Consider the following 22,014-nt stretch of genomic DNA (forward strand, 5'->3'; position numbering starts at 1 on the left):
TCGGGAGTACCTTATTCATTCCACCCCCTACTTCTTATCCGTTCTCTCTTTTTTTTTTTTTAAACAATACTATGATCTCCTTTCATTAGGATCCCCCACACACCAAGGAGCGCACACACCCAAAAAAGGGTAGACCAGAAAAGAATAACCCCAGCGGGCAAAGAGAAAAAGATACATAGGATGAATCAATCAGATAAACACGGGCCATCGTGCGGCCAAGGAACAAAATAAATCAACATGGCGACGCCCAGGTCGAAAAAGATCAGGGCGCGCACCAAATAAGGAGAAAAATAGAACCCGAGATAAAAGGGGCAAATAACGAAAAGTTAAACATAAATTAGATAGGCCGACACTTCCTCATCTAAATACTCGACTCATTCATTAATTCATTCATTCAGCCATACGAACCAATCGCCTCGAGGGCAGATAACAGTGACAAATGGTGCGAATAGATCAATCCAGTCAACTCGTAGAGTGCAATATTACCTAACATCAATGAGGCCAAACGTCAATAGTAGTAGAATGACAACAGCACATGTCGTGGCTTCAAGGCCACGCGTAGATCTGCCACAAACATCGCTGTGTACGGCCATAATAATTCGACGGCCGACACACAGATCATAATTCCAAACGAGAGCAAAGACGTCTCATTGAGAAATTCATTATAATGCACAGAGACTCAGATTATGAATGCACCACTATTATATCAACAACACACTCTCACACACGCCTTCCTCTCTTCGAGTATCAAGACGGGTTACGGTCGGCCAAAAAAGGGAGAAATACAAATACTAAATGGTACATCACCCACAATAACAAGCATCAGAACACGTTAATCGTGCAGCGATCAGCACGGTTTTAAACTTACGATACATCCATTTGAAAAGCACTAACATAGCTCCTGTGTGTGAGGGTCCCATATTATTATAAGCCACCATCCTCAGAACAGAATATAAACCAAGGAGAAGATAGTTAAAGACTTAGTCGAGAAAAGATCATTAATGTTCTCGACAGAGGGGGCTGTCCTCTATCGATTAAAACCGGAAACACATATAGTAACAGGTCGAAACCAATTCAGTGAAACATTGGTAATAAATTATGGAAACCATGCTGGAGCAGCATGTTTCATCATCACACCCATGCGTCTTTAAAATGTGTCCGATCTTGACGAAGGGTCAAAGGGACACATTTTAAAGTGAGGCGTAAAGCTTATAATAAGAATACATACATGAAGAAATTACATATATATATATAGTGCGCACTATATAACTAAAATTAACTAACCTAATTACTAACCTAATTAATTAGAGTAACAACAAATAACACTGAAAATCACCAACAGTCACAAGGGAGCATAGATTGGAGGATTACACATTGCTTTAAAGTTCAGTACATTAAAAGAAGGAAAGGCGCTGAATTTAATCAGTCTTTTTCCTATCATTAATATGACACTTTCACGAATCGGTTGCAGGCAGGTAGAGGATAAAAGCAGTCATACAATTTTTGTGTCCTATCAATAGGTCCGTTGTTTATTTTATATTATCCTTGTCATTCGATACTGAAATATCCTTTGACTCTTCTTTTCTTTCCCTTTCCTTTTTTCATTTTTCCCTGAAAAGAAAAAGACTTTAGAACAACGAGTCTAAGAGTGATAAACTGATCAAACCATGTTACCACCAGGTACTAATAGCTACTAGATCAATTATTTTTGGCCCGTGAATGGTAGGGCTTCAACAGACTCACGTGAGCTCTGGATACCCTCTTATTTATTTCATCCTCCAACAACACGGTAACAGGTCCCAAGAATTTCACAATACGGTTGGGACCAGACCATTTTAGGCAGAGTTTCGCTCCAATTTGGTCTGCTGCCGAGCTTGTCGGGAACCTTTTAATCATTACTAAGTCTCCAACCTTTAGGGTGACTTCTCTCCTTCCCTTGTTGAACCTTTTGGCTACACGATCTCTGGCTTTGATCAGTTGCTCGACTGCTTCCTTCCATTTTTCTTCGACGCTCTTGGTCCTTAACGGTTCGGACAAATATCCAAAATTCCATTTTAATTGTAATGGGTCAGTAACATTCCTGCCCAAGAACAACTCCGCCGGTGTGTGCCGATGCGATTCATGTAGAGCACTGTTGAAAGCTAGAACAAAGAAATTTAAGTTTTCGTCCCAACTGCGCTGGTCAGCGCTGTGGAACGCGGTTAGGCAGGCCTTAAGATTACGATGAAACCTCTCAATATGAGACGGTTTAGGGTAGTGAGGGCTGAGAAATATCTGGTTCACTCCCCACTCAAAACACAATTGACGAAAATTACTACCGCTGAAAGTGGATGCATTGTCAGTTACCAACTTTTTGGGGGGGGCCATAAATTGCAAAGACGTGACGAGACAAGATGTGAACGGCGTTATTAGAATTGATTTTGCGCACTGGGAACAACCAGACGAATTTTGAGAAACCATCAATGACAGATAGGATGCCAACGTTGCCTTTACGGGACTTGACGAGAGGGCCAAAATAATCTACGAATAACCTTTCTCCGGGGTACGTTGCCACATCAGCGGAATGCAACCCAACTTGAGATGATTTGGCAGGTTTAGACCGTTGACACACGTCACAGCTTTTCACGTAATCAAGCACTTCTTTTTTCATATTTGGCCAGTAGAAATCGCGAGAAACGCGATGTAATGTCTTGTACTGACCCAAATGCGCCCCTAAATAAGAGTCATGGTAATAATGTAATACCATGCGCCTTATACTATCAGGAATGTAAATCTTGTCCTTTCCCTTATTACCACAACGACGAACTAACAATCCACGCTTAATACAAAATGATTTATCATGAAGTGACCCATCGGTGACACCTTTCATCAGTTTTTGACACTCGTCATCAGTATTTTGGTGCTCTGAAATATCAGAAAATGACCAAGGATATTTCTGCATAATATTAACACATCCAGCACCATCAGATTTATGGTATTTCTCCGCGTCATCGGCTTCACTCATGTTTATTCCGTCAAACATACGTGACAGACAGTCAGCCACGACATTTTCCTTTCCGCGAACATGTACAATGGTGAACTTATACGCAGACAGTCGAAGAATCCACCTGGCTGTTCTTCCAAGTCGTTTGACGTTGGCACTCATCCACGACAGGGCCTGATTATCAGTGTGGACAAAGAAGTGACGGTGTTCGAGGTAAGTTCTAAATTTTTCTACACCCAACACAACGGCCAAACATTCCTTTTCGTAAATTGAGTAACGTAACTCGGCCCCGTGTAGTAGCTTGCTAAAATAAGCGATCGGGACAGTTTTCCGTCCTCATCGGCTTGGTTTAGCACGGCGGAAATCGCAATTTCACTGGAATCGCATTGGAGCACGAAATCGCGGGAGAAATCGGGGCTGTGGAGAACAGGGGCTCGACAAAGGGCATCTTTCAGCTGATCGAAGGCAAGGATCTGGCTTCACCCCAGACGAAACGACAATTCTTCCTTTTTAGAAGATTCAAAGGGGCCGAAATTTGAGAAAAATTCTCGATGAACCGACTGTAAAAACCCACCATACCCAAGAACCTTCTTACGCCCCGGACGTTCTTGGGCTGAGGAAACTCTTTAATACATTTAACCCTCTCAGGGTTTACAGCTATACCGGAATCCGAGATGACATGCCCCAAGAAATTCAATCGTTTGGAACAGAGAGAGACTTTTTTGGGGTTGATAGTGAACCCGTGTTTGCGCAGACGACTAAGTACCTCACGTAGGTGAGCCAGGTGTTCGTCAAAGCTTGCAGAGTATATGAGGAGATCATCCAGAAAATTAAATACATAGGAGAACTTTAGATCGCCAAAGATCGAATCCATGACCCGGCTAAGCGCTTGTCCCCCTATCGAGATGCCCATGGGTACTTTATTGAAATGAAAAAGGCCAAAAGGGGTGACAAAGGCTGTACAAGGGCGACTTTTTGGGTCCAAAGGAATCTGGTAATACGCCGAGTTAAAGTCGAAGACAGTGAAAAACCTAGCACCATGAAAATGCTGAAAGGCGCTTTCGATGGTGGGCAATGGGAAGCTGTCAAATACAATGTTCCTATTTACCTTGCGGTAATCCACAATGAAACGAAAATTCCCGTCCTTTTTAGGGATTAGGAAGGCGGGGCTACCATAAGGTGACTTGGATGGACTGATGACCTTCTTTTCTAAAAGTTCATCTACACATTCTCTCATGGCGGACAACTTCGGAGGCGAACATCCGAAAGGAGGGGACCTAACAGGAGTTTTATCTTTGAGCTCAATTGAATAAGAAAAGTTTTTCGCACAACCTAACTCAGGCGTCAAAACATCAGAAAATTCCTCTATTAAACTGTTTAGCATCAAATTCTGTCCGTCGGTTAGGTCACACGACGCACTTGGAGTCACAAAAGTAGAAAGAGGGCACACAATATTACGCAGAAAGGGGGTTTCGAAAGGATAATTTACGTCAGACCGGAAGCGGAAGGCGAAACTTCGAGTAATGAAATCAATGGATAGACCCGTCGCTTGCATAAAGTCAGTCCCTAAAATGATCGGGACAGACAGATCTGCAACAACATAAAATTTCCAATTCCACGAAAGATTATGAATTTTGATGTGGCATACGACGCGGCCCACCGGACACACTTGACGGCCTTCAGCAGACATAAACTTATCTATCTTCCCGCTGTCCGAGAGATACTCTAAATGTACGGAAGACGCAATGCTCAGATTCAAGAAGGAAACGCTGGAACCGGTATCCAGCAGGGCGTATAGCGTGCGGGGCCCTATACAAACTTTGGCCCAGGGTGTCGACGAAGGAAGGCCCCAGATCCTTTTGTTAACACCGACATTTTGCGCCAACGAAGGGCCATTTCGCTGGCGCGCGTTCAGTTTCCCTGCCCGGAACTACATCTAGGACATACACGCGCAGTGACACCAACGAGACCACATTTAAAACACTTCAGTCGCGATTTTGACCGACAATTATTAGAAATGTGTCCCGCCTTACCGCAATTCCAGCACTTTCTTGTAGCGGACCCACGTTCAACAGGCGACTCGGAGGGTTGGATGGCGTTAATATAGCGTCGGGCCGGAGACACAACGCTGGTCCTTCGCTCGGGACTACTCGAGGGGCGCGACGCCGAAGGGGGCGCATCAAAGGATACAGACTTGAAGGACGTGTGGCAGGCGACGTCGGGGAAAGAGCATTCAGACGGAGTCGGAGGGGGACGATACTGTTTATTTTGACATACGATTGATTCAAACTCGCGACCCAAGTTAATAACATCATCGACGGTCTGAACCTCGGATCTCTTAAAGAATAATTTGTATTGAGGAGACAGGTTTCGGTAAAACTGGTCGAAAATTTCACACTCAGGAACCTTCACACTTAATCGGTTATACAGGGTCAAAATACCAGTTGCATAGTCGTCAACACCTTCCCCAACACCTTGGGTTCTTCTAAAGATCTCTTGTTTCAGACGATAATCCATGTCGGACAACCCGAAACGTTTTTTAATGCGATCAACGAAATCCTCCCACGATCGGACATTCGCTTTAACCAACCTAAACCACCTTAACGCCGGCCCTTCGAGCATCCCCGGAATTACAGGAACAAAAAGGTTAAGGGGTATTGAGCTGCATTCAGCGATGTCCTCGACTCTTTCAAGAAATTCAACCACATTAGAATTTTCCCCTTCCCCGGAGAAATTGAGCTTCCATTTCCTAACTATATCGAAAACGGGGTTAATATGAGGACTACGTTCACTACTGGGTCCATAACAGGGGGAAACCAAACCGACACGATTCTCATCGAGGCCACAATTTCTATCAACAACAGCATTGTTATTTCCTAAGCACACATTACTCTCACTACCTGACAGGGCAGAAGCATTATCCCGATTAATACGTTCACGCCTTTCTCTTTCGACATCGGTGACCTCTCCAGCAAATACATCACTCTCACCACTCATGTCAACAACTTTATCACTTTCCATGTCTCAACCGAGGTTTTATCCGCAATGAAAAACCCACACATACACAATGGTCATCGAAAGAGTTAATTAATAAACGACACACAAGATCAGAATTAATATAACAAGTTTCAAAAGGTTAAATCGAAAATAAATAATGGTTTTCCTTAACGTATCCGAAACAGAATACCATTCCCAGTTCTATCTCACCCGTGCTTTTTCCAGATGAGATATCTTGATCGAGCACGTCTCTGCTACCATTTACTGAGCCACACCCTCCCTCAAGTAAAAATAAATACGTAGACAAAAAAAAAGGAGGATAAAAGAGGAAACTGCACGTGAATCACGATCAAGAAGGGCGTATAAATTTGCCCTGAACTGGAAATGTTATTCACCTAATTAGTTTTAGCATAAACTAACACTACTAAGAGTCGAAACCCGAATAAGTGATAAATGAATGTTTATTGAAAAACAACGTTAATTAAAGAATTAATTGAAAAGGAAAACATAAGATATAATAGGGTAATACATACGTATATGGGTTAGCACCAATGACAATTAATCGTGATATCCATATCTCATCAATACGTACATGCACAGTTGCAGAATTACGCAAGGGATCTTAGCATTTTTACTCACGAAGATTTCGCATATAACAATTGCGAGAAGACTAACTAATGAGGGTCAACACATGATTACAAATCGGGAGTACCTTATTCATTCCACCCCCTACTTCTTATCCGTTCTCTCTTTTTTTTTTTTTTAAACAATACTATGATCTCCTTTCATTAGGATCCCCCACACACCAAGGAGCGCACACACCCAAAAAAGGGTAGACCAGAAAAGAATAACCCCAGCGGGCAAAGAGAAAAAGATACATAGGATGAATCAATCAGATAAACACGGGCCATCGTGCGGCCAAGGAACAAAATAAATCAACATGGCGACGCCCAGGTCGAAAAAGATCAGGGCGCGCACCAAATAAGGAGAAAAATAGAACCCGAGATAAAAGGGGCAAATAACGAAAAGTTAAACATAAATTAGATAGGCCGACACTTCCTCATCTAAATACTCGACTCATTCATTAATTCATTCATTCAGCCATACGAACCAATCGCCTCGAGGGCAGATAACAGTGACAAATGGTGCGAATAGATCAATCCAGTCAACTCGTAGAGTGCAATATTACCTAACATCAATGAGGCCAAACGTCAATAGTAGTAGAATGACAACAGCACATGTCGTGGCTTCAAGGCCACGCGTAGATCTGCCACAAACATCGCTGTGTACGGCCATAATAATTCGACGGCCGACACACAGATCATAATTCCAAACGAGAGCAAAGACGTCTCATTGAGAAATTCATTATAATGCACAGAGACTCAGATTATGAATGCACCACTATTATATCAACAACACACTCTCACACACGCCTTCCTCTCTTCGAGTATCAAGACGGGTTACGGTCGGCCAAAAAAGGGAGAAATACAAATACTAAATGGTACATCACCCACAATAACAAGCATCAGAACACGTTAATCGTGCAGCGATCAGCACGGTTTTAAACTTACGATACATCCATTTGAAAAGCACTAACATAGCTCCTGTGTGTGAGGGTCCCATATTATTATAAGCCACCATCCTCAGAACAGAATATAAACCAAGGAGAAGATAGTTAAAGACTTAGTCGAGAAAAGATCATTAATGTTCTCGACAGAGGGGGCTGTCCTCTATCGATTAAAACCGGAAACACATATAGTAACAGGTCGAAACCAATTCAGTGAAACATTGGTAATAAATTATGGAAACCATGCTGGAGCAGCATGTTTCAAGCTCTTACCCGATTATAGCATATCCTTACTTTCCCATATGAAATATACTACACAAGAACGTGACGAATAGTTGGATGTCGGCCACAAGTAACAGTCTGCCCAGGCTGATTAGCAAATTAAAACAAAATCTTATTTACCTCAACTAATGTGCTATCCAGAAATGCAACTCACCTGGATGACATTGGCTCGCTTTCCATTTACAAAAATGGGACTGCCAACAAAGTTGCTGTACTTCTTGATCACCTCTGGAACACACATCAACATCAATTACTTCTTTATATTTTTTACAATTTGCTTCATATCACACCGACACAGACAGGTCTTATGGTGATGATGAGACAGGAAAAGGCTAGGAGTAGATAGGAATCGACTGTGGCCTTGCTTAAGGTACAGCCTGACTTGCCTGAAGGTGAAAATGGGAAACCATGGAAAATCATCTTTGGAGCTGCCAACGACGGCATTCAAACCCACTATCTCCCAAATGCAAGCAACTGCTACACGACCCAAACCAAGTAGCTAACATTAATTACTTATTGCAATGTTACTGGTAGTTCTTCCCTTTTTAACTTGCCATCTATACTAGTGTAACGTACATACACTATGGAAACAAATGCCACTGCAGATTCACAGAAATATTCAAAAACAATTCCATTAATATGGAAAACATAGAGCTTCCACTGTCTGCTGAGTTTCTTATTAACTTCCTCGTGGTCAAACTTGAGACAGTAACAGTCTGCAAGTTTAGGGTTAAGTGTCAGTTGCAAGAATGATTCTCTTGCATTGTTGTTGTGCTCATCATAAAACTCAGCAATATCTGTGGATCAGTAGCCTCTGGGTCTCAAGATCCTGGATTTAAAACCCACACTGAAAAGAAGTTCATTTGGTATTTCATGTCATAAGAAGTTGGTATATAAAAGATATCTGACAACACATTTATTTAGCATTTACCTGACGAGTTAAAAACTTAGCCACAGGTTACCCAACAGAGTTACAAGTTTATCAGTCATCTGGCAGAGTAAAAGAACATCAAAACTGACATGTAGGCAGAAACCATATTCTTCTTTCTTTATTTCTTTCTTTCTTTCTTTCTTCATTATGCCCAATTTAAAGGGCGCATTCGAACCTGTTAGCGTCGCCTTATGGCTTCTTCTTCTTCTTCTTCTTCTTCTTCTTCTTCTAAAATCTCTTCATGAATTCACTGTGGTGTTTTTTCCAATCTTCTGTCAACTGTTTTCCAGTGGTCTTTTTATCTTTTTCCGGGTATCTATGATTTGCAACCAGAATTCCAAAGATTTTACCATTTTTTTTATGGTATCGCCTGTAGCATTTATTTCTTAAAAATTATTATTATTATTATTATTATTATTATTATTATTATTATTATTATTATTATTATTAGGACCTGCTCCTTGGCTGAATGGTCAGCATAGTGCTCTTCAGTTCAGAGGGCCCCAGATTCGATTCCCGACCGGGTTGGAGATTTTAACCTTAATTGGTTAATTTCATTGGCTCAGTACGTTTGTACCATTCCCAACATCCCTGCAACTCACACACCAAACACAACACTATCCTTCACCACAATATAACACAATTTTTATACATGGCAGATGCTACCCACGCTCATTGGCGATTCTGCCTTACAAGAGCTGCACTAGAGTAGATTTTTTTTTTCTGAACAGTTCTCTTTATGTCCCATTGACACGGATAGATCTTGTATTGACCATGGGATAGGAGTGGGAAGGAGGTAACCATGGCCTTAATTAAGGTACAACCTAGTATGATCTGGAGTACTTAAGACAACAGAAATGGTGGAACAAAAGATTCTCACAAAGATATTGGGACCGCGAAGAATAGAAGACGGTCAATTTAGAAGAACAGCAAACCAAGAACTGTATACCAAGATAGAGAAAATATCGAGCATCATATGGAAAAGAAGGAGCGTGTTCTTCGGACACATCCTGAGAATAAACCCGGGGAGGTTAACACTGCAAACAATACAGTTTCTTATGAACAAGAGAACCAAAGTACATTGGATCCAAGAGGTATAAAGGGATCTAGAAAAAAATCTGAATACAGGAACCAGAGATTGTTTTTAAAATCAATTTTTAAATAAAAAATTCAGGCTTGCACAAGTTTTCAGGACAGAACTAGGCCCAGAACAAAATCATCTTGGATAGAAGAATGAAGAAGTTTGCAAAGTATGAGAATGAAAGAATAGTGGACAAGGAGAAAGACCAGAAGAAACAAAGGTGATACGAATTAACGTGGTCCTCAGATGGCTAAAATGAAAAGAAAAGGAAAAAGAATTATTCCTGACACTATTCCCATTTATGTTCTAGGGTCTGACTTTTGCACTTCACCCTCTATTTCACTCGATCTGCTGCATCAGACCAGGCAATCCATCCATCACTTTTTCACTCTTTCCCAAAGATGCTATGCAGCTGGTTCAGAACCATGCCTTTCCAATGAATTCATCGTTTCTCTGATCATGTGTCCCTACCACTGCACTGTTGCTTCCCTCATTTTGAATGAAATCAGGTGTTCCAAACGTCTTCACTTTTAAGGTGGTCTAGCTGTGTAAGGCCTATTGACTATCGTAGCATTCGGATGCATATAAAGCCACAGGACAGACAACTGTACAGTAGATCTTCTCAAGACTTAAGGTGTAATGGATTTTATGGTCAAGAGAACACATGTGACCTGACGCCATTTCATCCAGATAGCATTTACCATTGCTCTGGTGTAAGATAGGTCACCGTCGATGGTTACGTGGGAACTATGGTACCGGAAGTTAACAGCCTTCGATAATGAAGTACTGTCTACTACAAAGCACTTATTAAAATATTCAACTAGGGATTCTGCTCCCCATCATTCCAACTGCTTCCAGAATTCTGGAGAGATGTCATCAGGTTCAGTTGCTTTACCATTTTTATTACACTTATGGCTCTAGTGACTTCATCTCAGGTGATGGGACAGGCTGGACAGACTCAGCACTGGGGATTGGTAGATGTGGGAACTCTTCGTTGCATATAGAATGGAAGTGCTCACGCCATTGTTTGAGAATGTCTACAGATTTTTGTAGAAGATGCCATTTGCATCCTTCATGGGCATTACATATCTTGCGTCCTCTGTAGCACGACATTGAGATGTGGCCAATTTGTACCATCATTTGCTCCCTCAGGCCTATCTAGTTGTTCATAGAGGTCATTATAGAACCTGGCCTTTGCAGCAGTTTGGTTTGAGATTTGAGCTGATAGTATTGGGATAGGTCAGCCTTGGTTCTTAATCGGAGCCAGTTTTTACGACAACCTTCTTGGATCATAGGTGATAATTTCATATTACCCCATATTGAAGAGCAATAAAGGTTACAATAAATAGTATTGAATAGGTGGAAACCATTACCTTTTGTTTTATAATATTTTACATTAACCTTCTTGGACTTCACAGCTTGTTGTACATGTTTGTTCTACCACCAAACATGTGCCCAAAGAGATCTTCCTGGTTTTGTCATTCGAAAGGCTTCTTTCGCTCTTAGTCGGATCTGGGTAGTGAACCCTTCCAATGTTTGGTGGTTATTTTCAACTGGCAGCGGGCTAATGGAATCTTTGAACTGTGATTTTTGATTGGGGAGCTTTCACCACTTTTCACAACTGGTGGTAGTGATGGGCATGGTGGAAGAGGGGAGATGAATATGGAAATCCAAGATCACGAGCTTATGATAGGGTGCAGTGTTGTCTGATGGAATGACTTTTAAATCCATTACCATCTTCAGGTCTCTTCTCCACTCCATCCAACAGCCAATTTGAGTTTCAATGCCTCCACTACTACTTATGTGACAAGGTGTGATGTTCCTTTCTTAAGGAATATATTTTCTAACACTAGATCACATGCCTCAGCACACACTAAAACTCGCAATTCCAGCACTGTTCCTTGTGCCATATGGAAAGCCATCCCGAGATTGGACAACATGACAGTTGCAGCCACTATGGGATTGACGGAATTAACCCAGCACTGATGGCGTGGTGAGAGAATGCCTCATTGTCATTGCTCAACCCTTGTGCACAGCCCCCTTTACTTCTAGTTATTCCACTGTCAATCCCTTCTCTTGCACATGGGATGATCAGTTTTAGTCAGCCGTCCACTAGAAAAGAATTATTTTTGTTCTTACTATGGAATGCGCTCGTTGAGGGATTTGCTCAGCATGCGACCAATAGTGTTACTATTTTATTAGAACACAATAATGCATCTACAATGTGTTGTTTTAATTGTTAGGGTGTCCTTTCACTAGTGATATATACTGAATCTTTGAAATGTTCTGAAGATTTTGTAGTTATCCAATGGCTAATCCACAAGAACAGTAAATCCTTCAATGAATGGATGAAGTGAAACAGGAACTAAAGCAAGTAATAATGGCGTGTGGCCTCCAGAGTGGCCTGGTGCAGGTCTTTCAATTTGACACCGTATAGGTGACCCGCGTGTCTGACTAAAGCAAGTAACAAATACGGTTGGTGGAAGTGATTTGGAACAATATGGTGTTGCTTATGACGGTGAAAATGAGGGCGAGAGGGACCACGTAGAAAGCAGTGATCATGATACAGATTCAGAGGTATCGGGAGAAGAGCTGGAAGAGGAGCAACGTGCACCAGGGCTAAGTTATATTGGAAAGGTCAACTACACGGTGTGGGACATCCATTGTGCACTGAGCACATCGATGACAAGACGCATCAACCTCAGACAAACATTACAATGGCACAGATGAAGGGTGAATATGAACAAGAAAGAGACGCCAAGGACACCCAAGGAAGAATTCTTGGCTCTTTTTGGTCTTCTTTACGTGACTGCAATTTTGAAAGGCTCATATACAAATGCAGAGGATTTTTCAATAACAGACGGCACTGCAATTTAACTTTTCCGCGAAACTATGCCCCAAAGTGTTTTCATCTTCTATTTATGCCAATTTGTAAGGAATATACCCTACAAGTTTGTAAGAACAGTGGCATCGAATAGGCCGGAGACGACTATGATTAATGAACTGTTCCAGTCGAAAAGAGAACAATTATAGGAATGAAACAGTAACTAAAATCTGTAATATTTTTGTTGTAGTTACAATGTGTCTAATTTACTTGGGGTATTTATATTTATCATGTACAGTGCATTATTTTATAAAAAAATCCTTGCATTGTATTGCTTTATATTCTATTTCTATTTTACAAATTTGTGAAATAAATACCCTGTAAGTCCATTTCAAGACAAATATAAAACAAAAGAAAGGAATAACACAACAGAACAAGCAACAGATCTAACTGATTTTAGCACTGACTGTGAAGAGAGCGAAACGTTCGGCACGTGACCACTAACGTAACTGAACAAGTCCTCATGATATGACCACTTTTGTACCAGAATGACACAACATAATTCTCAGGCTTGAATATTATGCTAGAAAATAAAACTGTAATAATTGGTGAACTATTTGTGTTTATATTATGTGATAAGGAACATATCCATGAACACTTCCTGAACCTGAACTTATCCTAATCTTCTTCTGGGCAATCAGTCTGTGGAACATAGCATAAAGCAATGGGCAGAGATGTTGATTCAAAGATGATTCAAACACTCATTAGACGGTCAGAGATGTGGCTTACTTCGGTGACACTGTTTTGCAGCCACTTGCATATAACAGCAGTAGCTCCGCTTCAACCAAGTGTTGTACCACAGCATAAAAGCTTAAAACCATCACCGATGACTCTAGCTTTTGCACCTTTTCACTTAATTTCCCAAATGCAAACTGTATCAATTCAATGGTGTTTGAGTGATTTGGCTTATTCATGGCTTCGGCCAGTCAGTGTCCCATTATTAATCATTGCAGGTGAAGTGATTTGGCCTTGCTTCATTTCCTCCACTGATGGCCCCATTTGCCCATCTACAAGGGCTCCACCACATGACACCTAGCATTGAGTCGCTGGCTGTATAGTCTACTTTATCTACTGTATCAAGGCAAACTTGGCCAGACCACCACCACCACCACCATTGAAAGTCTATCATATGTTGATGGTATTCCTGTGGAAATTAATTCAGCAACAAACAAAATACATTAAATTAAGACTCGTGGAACATATTAGCTCGTAAAAGGTTGGGAAGCAGGTAGCATATCACTGATACCACTGCATGCCTGGAAAACACAGATAGATGCAGTACATACCCATAATGGTGTCCTCATCACTGAACTCTCGACAGTCCAGTTTCAAGTGAACTACAATTTTGGTTCCATACTGCACTCCCTCGGCCTCCTGGATTTCGTACGTGCCTGTCCTGTTGAACAAGAAGTTACAGAAACTTATCTATTACTTGAAAATAAGATGGAACAAGAACAGATTTGAACACAATCAATCAATCAATCAATCAATCAATCAATCAATCAATCAATCAATCAATCAATCAATCAATCAATCAATCAATCAATCAATCAATCAATTTGATTTGCATTTATGGCAGTCGCCCAGGTGGCAAATTCCCTATCTGTTGTTTACCTAGCCTCTTCTTAAATAACTGCAAAGAATTTGGAAATTTATTGAACATCTCCCTTGGTAAATAATTCCAATCCCTAATTCCTCTTCCTATAAACAAATATTTGCCCCAATTTGTACTCTTGAATTCCAAATTTATCTTCATACTGTGAACTTTCCTACTTTTAAAAACACCACTCAAACTTATTTGTCTACTAATGTCATTCCACATTCTCTCAAGTTTTCCCAGCCGAAACTTTGCAACATTTTCATAACACTAGTCATTTATCAGAAATTCGAATCAAGCTACTTTTCCTTGGATTGTTTTCCAGTAATCAAGTAATCCTGGTGAGGGTCCCATACACTGAAACCATACTCTAGTTGGGGTCTTACCAGAGACTAATATGGCCTTGCCTTTATCCTTACTGCAACCCTTAAATACCCTCATAACCATGTGCAGAGGTCTGTACCCTTTATTTACAATCTCATTTATGTGATTTACCCCAATGAAGATCTTTCCTTATATTAACATCTAGGTACTTACAGTGATCCCCATACGGAACTTTCACCCCATCAATGCAGTAATTAAAACTGACAGGACTTTTTCCTATTAGTGAAACTCACAACCTGACTATGATCGATCGATCAATCAATCAATCAATCAATCAATCAATCAATCAATCAATCAATCCATCAATCTTTCATTCAAACAATCAATCAAGCCCCATTCATCAGTATTTAGAGCTGTCACCCAGGTAGCAGATTCCCTATCAATTTATTTATTGTTTTTTTCTTAAATGATTTCAAAGAAGCTGGAAATGTATCAAACACTGAACATTCTTCTAATCCCTAATCCTCTTCCTATAAATGAATATTTGCCCCACTGAGTGGCTCAGACGATTGAGGCACTGGCCTTCTGATCCCAATTTGGCAGGTTCGATCCTGGCTTAGTCCCATGGTATTTGAGGGTGCTCAAATATGTCAGCCTCGTGTTGGTAATTTACTGGCAAGTAAAAGAACTCCTGCTGGTCTAAATTCCGTCACCTTGGCGCCTCCAAAAAGTGGAAAAGTAGTTAGTGGGATGTAAAGCAAATAACATTATTAATATTTGCCCCTTTTTGTTCTCCTGAATTCAAACTCTGTCTTATGATCTTTCCTACTTTTAAAAACTTCATTCAAGCTTATTTGTCTACTAATGGTATTTTACACCATCTCTCCACTGACAGCTCAGAACAAACTGCTTGGTTGAGCAGCTCGTCTTCTTACTTCCAAATCTTCCCAGCTCAAAGTTTGCAACATTCTTGTAACACACTCTGATTGATTGATTGATTGATTGATTGATTGATTGATTAATTGAATTGTCATAAATTGCTGAGAACAACAAACAAAGAGCATCAGAGAAATTAAGAATGACTTATGAAGTGAGTACAGCAACTCCTGACGAAAATACTACCATAGTTTTTCAAGTCACAGAGCATCTATCATGAGGACAGTCTCGCACAGTCTAATAGTATGTAGTCTCGTGCCGGCCTCATTCGTCTGGACTTATTTCCCAACTCATACATGAATTTGAAATTGGTTCTGAAGAACATGCAAGAGACACCTTCCTTGTTATATTGGGCTCAATAATGGACTGATCTTTTCCAAAACATACTGAGCATTTATTGATATAACCTCCATACAACCCAGATGGATTGCAATTATGTGAGTTCACTATAGCATTTGGTTCTTCACCACTAATTCAATTGAAGACCACAATAAAACTTCCCTGAATCCAAATAAACTGTATTATGTTACTACTCACAAGCTGAAGATTAAAGTCTTGTTTACTTGCCACCTTATTAATTACCAGTCACACACAGAAATGAAAAATGAAAAATTCAAAGAGAATCTAAAAGATTTTGCTCGTAACTAGGGAGCTTGGAGTGCTAACTATGGGGCCCTTAGCTACTCATTCCTAGCTCGTCACCTTCCACCTTCCCACACCATCCTCCCCTGATCAACTTTTGTTCTCTTTCAATCCCAACAGCATGAGATTTGCAAAGCCTGGGAAGGCTTTTCTGGCTCTTCTCCTTCTTTAGCTGTTTATTCTTGAAACGGCCAGACCTCTCTCATGATCATCTTGCTCCCCACAGCACCACACAGCCAGCCGAGTAGCCCCTCTGAAGCTTAAGGCTGTGGTAATTGTTGCATAAAGGAGGACTACTAGCCTCTGTTTTGGAATCATAAGCTGCTAAATACAGATTCATGTTGGTAGATGATGATCCCCTTCTCAGGGTAAATTCTGGCTCAATAGTTTGTCTTATGACAAGTAATAGTGATTGTTAAAAACTTATTTGTTCAGTTCAGAAAGGGAATACAATGCAGAAAATGAAGTTTCTAGGGAGAAGTTAGTAAATTTCAAGGAAAATACTATATTACCAGACCCTTAAAATACTTTAAGTGGATAGAAGTTGAGTAGCTGTATTATACACCATCGTCGTCGTCATTGGCAGTTACTCGTTTCTGAGTTTACAGCTTTCCTGGCTAATAGCTCACTTCAATTCACAGCACTTCGTGTTTAAACTTCCGATGACTGTACAGGCCAACATACGGCCACACATCGCGCAGCTGAAGGACGGGGGAGGATCTTGGCTGGGTTTGGCGAAGTTTGCATTCCTGTCGCTTAATATCTTCATGTCTGCGATGTTTTTGTTCAAAGTGTTGAACTGAGGCACAGACACTTTGCCACCTAAGTAAATGGTCCTTGGCAAGTGTTTCCCAGGTTGGTGGGTTTATTTCTGACATATAGATCATAAGAGTTCTTCAAAGAATGACAAAAATGACACTGTTCAGTTTGTCGACTGTGGATATGAAGAGCTAAGAATTATTATAAAGTGTTGTGGGATGTTACCACAGTGCTTAAAACTAGAATTACTAATAAAACTGTTATTGTTTTTACGTCCCATTAACTTCTTGACAGTTTTTGGAGATGACAAGGTGCCATAATTTTGTACCACAGAAGTTCTTTTTCGTGCAAGTAAATCTACCGACATGAGGCTGACGTATTTGAACATCTTCAAATACCGAGCCAGGAGTGAACCTGCCAAGTTGGGGTCAGAAGGCCAGCGCCTCAACCGTCTGAGCCACTCAGCCTGGTACTACAATTACTACACAGGGAGGTAGTGTGTTTTACTATCACTCAATTTAATGAGCTACTTAAAGTTAATGACAAGTCCACGCGTGTTTAAGTTTTCCACTCAACATGGTTTTTACTCATCATCATTAACACACATTAACTCACACTCGAACACCAGGGTGCCAAACTCCTGTTCTCCACACAGCTTCCTACAGACCCATTCCAGAATAGTCCACAAAGCAACCCTCGTTAAATTCTGTGCAGCTTTCCGACAGACTCACTCCTGATAAACCACTTGTCACAGACTAGCGACCGGCTCATACTCCTTACTTGTCTCACTAGTGATGCACGAAGACTGGCTCACCTGAAACTGATGCCACACTTGAATGGTGTATCCCAGCTGCACTCTTTACAAAGGTCCATAGAAAATTCTAGTAGTTCTCACTTCCAGGTCATTTTGGGTGCCTGATCCATTGCATAAAATGAATTTCATTATAAAGCCTGTACTGCCGTATGTTCACTTAAACGGTTGATCATGAGTGAGGGTTCCAGTAAAATGGTATTGAGTTTATCTTGCTGGCGTGATGATGTTAACAATTCTTGATACCCCCAAAGGCGCAACAGCCCCAAAGGGCCAGGGCCTACCAAGCGACCGCTGCTCAGCCCGAAGGCCTGCAGATTACGAGGTGTCGTGTGGTCAGCACGACGGATCCTCTCGGCCGTTATTCTTGGGTTTCTAGACCCAGGCCGCCATCTAACCGTCAGAAAGCTCCTCAATTGTAATCACGTAGGCTGAGTGGGCCTCGAACCGGCCCTCAGATGCAGGTAAAAATCCCTGATCTGGCCGGGAATCGAACCCGGGGCCTCCGAGTAGGAGGCAGAGGCACGCTACCCCTACACCGTGGGGCCGGCTCTTGATAAAAAGTAGGCGGAATATCAATAACATGGGAAATAAGTACGACAAATCAGATGTATATAACATACGTTTAACAATTATCTTTATTCTACTGGAGCTAAACATTCTGCTCCATATCACCAAGTTTCTATCGACGCATCGGCAAACTGTATGTCAACACAACATCATCACGTTAAGAAGGACTCTATTACCAATTTTATTGAACCATCTTATGTGTTCAATATTTTAATTTTCATGGGGACTCGGTTCGGATTTAATCTCAAGGTCGATACGGTAAAATCTGGGATCGTATCGCACTCGGTTCGAATTGAGTTCCATGTAAACGCGGATTGTACAAATCGTATTGAAAATGACTGCACACACACTCCATGTTTGTTCTGACGAAATCAACATCATCATCAAAGTTCTGACCAAATAGCAAATATAATAAGCCAATAAATATATTTACCTGTATAAATGATCAGCAACTGCAATCATAATATAAGACCGCCAGCCCTTGCGATTAACAAAATCGCGATAACCTTCTGTTGGCGGTAAAAACGGAATGTGCGTTCCATCTATTGCACCAATTACATTTGGAATACTACACATACTTTCAAAACTGAAAGTTATCTCCTGGCCTTCTACTGCATTTGGCGGTTTTAAATTCTAAACGGTGATATCGATTTTACTACAATTCTGCATCGTTCGTATACATCGATGTTGCCTGGCGGATTCAATACGATACTCAAATAGCCTACTACATGTAAACGGGGATCGTATTCAATACGGTAAGTGTACTCCAATCGATCACAATCACCATGTAAACGTACTGAGTTTTCAAGTGATGTGCTAAGAACATTCCAGCATATTCTTCAACATTTTAACTGACGCATCTGGCAGTCCGAATTATTTTTAATGTGTTTTGTCCTTGTCCTTTGTTCTTAATCTAAAAACTTTTTGGCTGATGATGTTTCCAAGATAGATGAAACATGTTCCGTTTTTTAATGTTATTTAAATAATTAAATAAAATATTTATAGTACAGGGTGTTTACAAATGAATATCGGAGTTTTAACGCCTTATGATATTGAATACGTTAAACTTACAGTTATACATTATATATGTCAAATGCACTGCCTGCTCGATCTGCATCCGATGGCTGCTTAAACTGCCTGCTCATTCCATACTCAAACGTGTAACACGCCTTACAAACAATCTGCCGCTAGATTGCAGCACCAAACGTACCAATTTACCGCATGAATACAACTAGATAAGCATACCAGCAAAATTTAAAATCTGAAAGTAAGAGAAATATTAAAGAATTTTACGTATAAAGTGGTGCTCTTAGAGAGTTATAGCTTCAGCACTTTTCGAGAAAGATGTTTCGACGAATAAGAAAACCTGGAAACTTTGTCTGTATGGTACTTCCCTACATTACTAAGTAGAGGTTTCACGACTTTGGCCACCACAGTTTCTGACACAAGTTCCTGGTGCTTATTGTTACTAAAACACTTTAAAAACTTACATTGGCACAAAGAAGGTAGAACATAGTTTTTTATAGTCTGGAGCAGACTTGCAGATTTCTTGCAGTACGGTAGAGCCACCTCAACAAATTTCTGAAGCCGCATAATTAGGCCAATAAATCGTTGCTAGGGCTAGCGCAGCTATCAATGGGGATGAATTAAATGAGGTAGAAACGTTATTCAAGCACGTGCTGCATTCTGTTTTTTCTTCGATTACACGCACTAAATAACCACACACTAATCCCTGGTAAGCAGTTTCCGAAGTGACACACACTGACTCAGGGGGCTCACGAAAATCTTCCAGTAAATCAAGTACATACTCAGAGAATAATAATAATAGACGGCCTATTAGGCGACTTGCATATCTTGAAGATGAAAGCCCTACCTAGGATGATTTCTAATGCTGAAGATGCCACACACACCCCAGCCCCCGAGCCACTGGAATTAACCAATTAACTAAATAGGCCCTACTTGCGTAAATAATAATAGTAATAAAAAGAGCAGCATATTGACAGGATTTTATACTGCTAGCAAAAGACTCGTAATGGAATCTTAATCTGCTTACCCTCCAGGGTTGGCTTTTCCCTCGGACTCAGCGAAGGATCCCACCTCTACCGCCTCAAGGGCAGTGTCCTGGAGCTTCAGACTCTGGGTCGGGGGGATGGAACTGGGGAGGATGACCAGTACCTCGCCCAGGCGGCCTCACCTGCTATGCTGAACAGGGGCCTTGGAAGGGATAGACATGGAAGGGTGAAGGAAGCTCCCGGCATTTGCCTGGAGGAGAAGTGGGATACCACGGAAAACCACTTCCAGGATGGCTGAGGTGGGAATCGAACCCACCTCTACTCAGTTGACCTCCCGAGGCTGAGTGGACCCCGTTCCAGCCCTCGTACCACTTTTCAAATTTCGTAGCAGAGTCGGGAATCGACTCCCGCCTCCGGCGTTAGCAGCTAATCACACTAACCACTACACCACAGAGGCGGACAATGGAATCTATGACAGCATATTATTCTGTTTTGTACCTTCACATTAACAGTTTAGTGTCCCCAGATATTATATTACTTAGTATGTAATACTTCAAACCTTTCGCTTACCATTTTCTGCAATGGTGTTTGAAGAGCTCTTGTTAGACGTCTCTGTGCTTGAATCCCTTCTCTTAATCATCGCTGAAATTAGCGGTTGTTTATAAGCTGGATAATCAGGGAAAGGGCTGGGTGCAGATCCTGTTTTTAATTTTCGCGTTTTGCTGGTCACTTTGAAATCGTCATTTACGAAATGTAGACTGCAAACCACGGAATAATCAGAAGGAATCCATTTACTTCCCTTGCTGTTTCCTTCCCAGGATATAATACTTAACCACTTTCGACGCAATTGTGTACTTGAAGGTATATCATGGAATGAAATATCACGGCATTCTGGTGTCCCTTTCTTTGATTTGCAGAAAGGCACGCAGCAGTACACCATTTTCACTGAAAACAAGTACAGTCTATCCTATTTCCCCCTATTTCATTCCGACAGGTCTGGAGCCGGTTGGTGCTGCCACCTGCTGTGGGTATTTGTAAACGGAGTGTTTCATTTAGTGCCATGTTAAAATGTTGTAATGAGCAGGCAGTATAAGCAGCCATCGGCTGCAGATCGAGCAGTCAAATGAAAGAGCAACTCAAACAGTTTTGTTTGTTGGCACCAGTGCGCATGTACGTGCAATGGTTTCGCCGCAATCCGCTAGACAGCGGTAGTAGTACGTCATTATGCCAGTGAGGTGGCGCACCATCTTGATGGAAAATGAAGTTCTCTGGCTCATTTTCTTCCAACTGACGGAAGAGCCATTTCTGAGCCCCAGATGCGCACATTATGAGTGTTTACATGTCCACTAAGGTGAAAGACCGATTCATCACTGAAAACAACACGATTCATAAACTCATAATCATGTAACAACATGTCGTTTGCGAAGTTGGCACGTAATCTGTGGTCTGCCGGCTTTAGAGCCTGTAATAACTGTTAATGGTAAGGACGTAGCTGTAAGCGTTTTCTTACAACTTTCCAAACGGTCGACGCAGATAGTTGTAATTCACGACTAGCCTTCCGGACTGATTTCTTTGGGCTACGAGTGAATGACTCAGTCGCTCAACAGTCTCTTCACTTAATCTTGGTCGTCCCTTGCT

At 41.2% G+C, this 22,014-nt stretch overlaps 1 protein-coding gene across 1 annotated transcript in view; it reads right to left on the reverse strand.

The window, feature by feature from the left end:
* Positions 1 to 22,014, reverse strand: part of Trap1 (TNF receptor associated protein 1) — a 550,461-nt gene that overhangs the window by 102,198 nt on the left and 426,249 nt on the right. The window contains exons 7-8 of the mRNA XM_067144122.2: positions 14,012 to 14,121; positions 7,984 to 8,057 (exon numbers count right to left, since the gene is read on the reverse strand). Of these exons, the coding sequence (XP_067000223.1) occupies positions 7,984 to 8,057; positions 14,012 to 14,121 (184 nt within the window). The remainder of the gene's footprint in view (positions 1 to 7,983; positions 8,058 to 14,011; positions 14,122 to 22,014) is intronic.

Source organism: Anabrus simplex, chromosome 3, assembly GCF_040414725.1.
Source record: "Anabrus simplex isolate iqAnaSimp1 chromosome 3, ASM4041472v1, whole genome shotgun sequence".
NCBI classification, from domain to species: Eukaryota; Metazoa; Arthropoda; class Insecta; order Orthoptera; family Tettigoniidae; genus Anabrus; species Anabrus simplex.